This window comes from Anastrepha obliqua, chromosome 5 (assembly GCF_027943255.1).
Source record: "Anastrepha obliqua isolate idAnaObli1 chromosome 5, idAnaObli1_1.0, whole genome shotgun sequence".
In the NCBI taxonomy this organism is placed as follows: Eukaryota; Metazoa; Arthropoda; class Insecta; order Diptera; family Tephritidae; genus Anastrepha; species Anastrepha obliqua.
Window position 1 is genome coordinate 5126563 of NC_072896.1, and position 5288 is coordinate 5131850.

The following is a 5288-nucleotide window of genomic DNA, read 5'->3' on the forward strand; positions in this document are numbered from 1 at the left end:
TTGACTATTTTCGAATTGTCGAGAAAATTAGCATTTGGGCGGCTCGTTTTATGAATGAAAGTACTTGCTCTTAGAACTATGAGCTCGAATTTATAAATCAATTTTTTGATGATGAGTTTTTGTTGCACAGTACAATAGTTGAAACTGTTCGGCGCCGCCGCGACTGTTCAGCGCTATGGCAACTAGGATGATGGCCGCTACGCCTGCGCCTATTAATGCATTTTGTTCTTGTAGTCGCTAGGCATAGAATTTTAGCTTTGGACGACATACGCATTTACAGGAATAAAGTGAGTGGCCTGTGTGTGCGGTTGTATGTAGATGCATATGTGTATAGCATTGTTTTGCTGGAAGTTCAGAACACAAATATGTATGTACGTACATAGGCTAGGCCATAGTATAGCATACATACATATGTATAAAAAATTCAAACCAAGCGTCCTACGAATGTTTGTGTGTATGTTAGTACGTCTGTGTAATATACGCGCTACGACGCTCATAATAGCAACCGCGTGTGCTGTATTGCGTCCGTATTTTTATATTCGTAAATATTTTCATTTTTAAATGTTTACCGCAATTATGCCGAAAAATAATGCAGAAAAGTGTCGTGAATATCGACAGAAAAAAACAACAATTGACACGGTATTTCAAAGATATGTTGACAACATCGAAACCAAAGCATTTGTATCATATTTTAGCTATCATAAGCCACTCATACCATTTGTTGAAATTGAAAACATTGAGGATGAATAAAATATGAACTTTATAGCAATATTATAATGAACCTATAATTATCCCGCTCCTAATGCTGCCTTCGTCTCATTCTCTCTCAGTTTGTTTTACGGAAGGTTTCACTTCTATCGCGTCTAACCGTTAGACTGGTATTTTTGTTTTATTTATCCAAATAAAAACAGGATTCTTACTGATAAGGACAAACCCACTTATTGTTACTTAAAAATAATCATATACGCAATAGGGTGGAATATCATTTAACTAACATCATTTAACATAGGACTCTGGTTGAAGAAAATTACTTTTCAAAAAGGCGAATCTGAATCATTCAAAACTCGAACAAGAAAACGACATCTGAAACCTTTAAATACGGTACACAATGACATCGCTGCGGACTTGAAAACACGGAAAGACAAGGAATAATCTAGCCACTTGTAAATCCGCGAAAAACATGAGTGCACAGAATGCAGATAAATACGCCAGATTCGTACTAGCCCTGTCTAGAAAGGAAAGCAGAACTATCGTAGCTATACTGACAGGCCACAATTGGTTAGCGACACACCCATACAAGATGGGAATTGCAAACACTGATAGCTGCAGATTTTGCAATGAACTAGAAGAGAGGGCAACTCTTGAACACCTTCTATGTTCTTGTCCTGCATTAGCTAGAAACCGAATGAAATGTTTAGGAGCTCTACAATATGAGAGGTTAGAATGTCTCTCGGAGTTAGAGCTTCAGAGCTTACTTAGATTCGCAATAGATGCAGGCTTATTACAAGAAGTCTACTACAAGGAAACGTAAGGGTTAAGCTCCGTCTAGTACCACTGACTAAAAATAGGTCTATGTGATGGCTTTCACCCAGCCAGGTTAACCTAACCTAACTTAACCTATCCATTCGACATTGTTTGAAGAATCGGTTTATAAAAAGAATTCTTTCGAGAGTGGAAAGTTCTTGTAAGCATATTCCACCCACGCTCCAATGGAGGAAGTTATTACGAAGGAGGTCTTTAAGTACAACTTATGCAAGATTATATGATATGATAGATTAGCAGATTTTATATTTAGTTAAGGGGAAAAAGAAAATTTTGAGGGGAACTTTGGCTGCTATGCACGATCATTTCTGATCCATTCACACCCTCGTCCAATCGGTAGTTATTCAGACGGCAACGAAGTGTTATTGCTTCATTGTTTTCGTGTATCACTAACACAACTTAATTTGGTCAAACACATCCCAAGTGACGTCAGCCCATCAGCCAATTCTGTCAAATTCATTCCGAACTGAATAACGGTCTACTAAATAGAACACCTCGAAAAATCTTTTTACCATGGGTTGAGTCATTGTTGCATTATTGCAGTTTGAAAATGAAGTTTATGATTTTTAACACAATTTAGACTCATGGAGGCGCCGGTTTTGTATGCTCATGCAATTCATATCGAAAAATACCTCTCAGAAGAGATGAGCTTCAAAGTGTAAACAAATTCCGTGTAACTCGGAGCACTCTATGCATAGTTATTAGCGTTCATACATATTTCGGGACTTTATTTTTTCAGACGAAGATACATATAACAAGATACCCCTCTTAAGCGGACACCTTTTTTGGTACACACCACTAATCCTCAAAATTATTTTTTTTTTAATTTTTTCTCTTGAACATATTATTAACTTCTTATACACTTTTCTTATATTGGACACCACTCATAAGCGAAATTTTCAGATTTCAAATTTTTCAGTCCTTTAGGTACCCGCTTAAGAGAGAGTACACAGTAATTGTTATATTTATATACCATTTACTACGAGTTTCACCGAGCTTTTCCTTAATTTATAATGGTTTCATGTAGTTGTCCTACAGTAGGACTCAGTATTGCGGCGACTCTGAACGGCAGATTGTTTTTATGAGAAGCTGTTTCTTGGCAGAAATGTATTCAGAGGTTTGCACAGTAGGTTTCGAACTCGGTCAGAGTGGTGGTCACGCACAAAACCACTCATATACTGCGGCCGCCGTGAGGGTTTCAGTATTACTTTCTTGTGCTGGAAACGGAAGGTAGTCAGACATCAGATACTCAAACGCATAAAATAGGATCTGATCTTTGGGTAAGTTATTACAGAAGCAAGACAAGGAAACATTTCTCAAAGATTTAAGGCAGCCATACATATAAAATATGTTAAAATGTTTACTTCGCCCAATACGAACTAAGACCACCAATATCTGCTACAAAAAACACTTTCCTTCTTTAGAAGAAGCGATAATAGGGTCGATTCATGGGTTACCTCAACTAGTCTGCAGGGATTTTTATTTTTTTATTGTTTATATCATAATTAAAAAAATAAATAAATAACGAAGAGTGTTTACGACATGGAGTTTGTAGACTATCGAGAAAGATGTGAGAAAGTTTTGCTTAGAGATGGACTATACTTTTAAAGAAAAATAATAATTCAAAATGTTTTTATTTACACACACAACATTAATTTTTTGGTTTTACTTAAACTGTTTTAGTTTATTTTTAATTAAAAGCATGAAAGCTATTGTTATTTTTTTTTTAACACCGTTCAACAATAACCAGCTTTATCAGAAATATTCATAAAAACGTTTTTTATATTGTTTTTTTTTTAATATTTTTTTTTAGTAGTTAGCTACGCCAAAAATTATTTAGAGTAAATATATTTTTTTTTATTTCAGTAAAGAAACGAATAAGATTTGAAGTTCTACTTCTGCTTATCCTTCAATGTATTTAACATTGCAGTAAATGAGCCAGCTGTTCTGAAAACCTAGACCCGAAAATAATGATTAATAAATATTATAAAGTCAGTAACTGACTGAAAATATTTCATATCATTCATTACCCATACAAGTAGACTATGATTTGCTGTAAAGAAGTAGCCCCTTAGAGCCAGAACTCGTTGCGAACGCATGAGCGACATGAGATATAGGCGACAATGCTTTGGCGGTAAGTTGTACCATGGAATCAGTAGGTAAATATTTTTACATAGCTCTTCACACTGCACAAATACAAATACTCATATCGATTAATCAGTTAAATACACATACATACATATAATAATTTAAACCACATTTTACCTCACTTTGGATCTTCTCACCGCCCATACAATAAAGCAATAACTGTAATACAATAGCCGACAGCAGTGCACAAATAAAGATCAGACTGCTTGGATCAGATAGATAGGTCAACTGATAGGCGAGTAAGCAAATAGGTATACCAGAGGATATGACTTCTAAGAAAATGATTGGCGCATAAACAGCATCGAGCTCCAGTGTTAGTGAAATTATTTGCTTATGGTAGGTGATGAAAGCGGCGAAATCCACTTGAAATTGTGGGCCATCTGCTTGTAGTTGTAAAAGATGTTCCAACTTAAGACGCATAATTTGCAAATGAGCCGAAATGTTGTAGAGAAACCAACCGAATAAGCCATCCACGGCGGTGGCACTATTCCAGCAATAAAATCCGACTAATGCGGAGGAAAAACTTGATAATATGTAGAAGAAGGGTACGCTGATATCGTAAGGAAATCTGCGAGAGGGAGATGATATTTTATTATTAAGTTTATTAATTTTGTATATATTTAGATATGCATGTGTAGACTTACGTGCCCGGCATAGGTAGAGTTAAAACAACTTCATTGTACCAGATGTAATAATAGAGTAACTTCAGTAATGGCAGAAGTGCGGAAGAGCCGATAGTCAGCCGACAGGAGATATCATAAGCTCTCGTTATAGGGTGTACGCGGCGATTCTGATGATTCCATAGTTCCCGTTCACTTTGGTTGCCTAAATGAAGGTAGTAAAGAATTAAAGTGAAATAATTTCAAGTGTCAAGTTATCAATTTTTCATATTCTTTATATATAAGAAAACTCATATACTCACCTCTCCAAGCCAGCTTCTCTAAAGCCTCATTTAGGCGCAAAAATTGCTTTCGACGCGCTAGAAAGACTAAACTTTTGGATATCGTAAGCAAGAATTGCATTTCATATAGCAACGTCGGAACTAATTTATCGACATCATTGAAGTTTTTTATTGAGTACGTAATTAGTGCCATAGACCAGAGAATCATGTTCAAGAACGTGGCGACATAACGTCCGGGATGAGTAAAGGTACCTTTCCGATGAGATAATTCGATATTAATGCCAGCCCGTTCAAAGGCTGTAAATCAATTAGAATTCAAAAAAAATTTAGTAGTGAAAATTTTGTTTAAAGGACAATCGCTCACCTCCGGCAACGGAAGTTATATCCTCCAAAGTAGTTATCCTCATCGTGGTTGAATGCACCTTTGTTTGCATTTCTATATGGCGAGTGGCTTTAAATACCAAAAAGTTTGCTCTTATAATTGGTGTAGAAACTTTTCCTGTCCGAATATGAAATTACCACCAAAGTGTAAAGTTTTTAATTATAATCTGGCAGAAAAGAGTTATAATTGTTTCAAAAAGCAATTAAAAAGGGGTGCGCTTGAGAACCATAGCACAACGCTTTCCGAAATATTAGAACCGGTTTATTGGCAGTGCTTTGAAGTACGCAAAGTAGTGAGAATTCAAATCTTCCTTAG

The 5288-nt window shown here is 35.9% G+C and overlaps 1 protein-coding gene across 1 annotated transcript; it reads right to left on the minus strand.

Moving 5' to 3' along the window:
* Nucleotides 1-3434: 3434 nt before the first annotated feature.
* On the minus strand, nucleotides 3435-4998 carry LOC129247297 (odorant receptor 45a-like). The gene is made up of 6 exons (XM_054886370.1): nucleotides 4956-4998; nucleotides 4613-4888; nucleotides 4335-4515; nucleotides 3808-4258; nucleotides 3573-3728; nucleotides 3435-3497 (listed from the first exon to the last, which is right to left on the minus strand). The coding sequence occupies exons 1-6, from the start codon at nucleotides 4996-4998 to the stop codon at nucleotides 3435-3437; spliced, it is 1170 nt and encodes a 389-aa protein (XP_054742345.1).
* Between the last annotated feature and the right edge of the window lie 290 nt (nucleotides 4999-5288).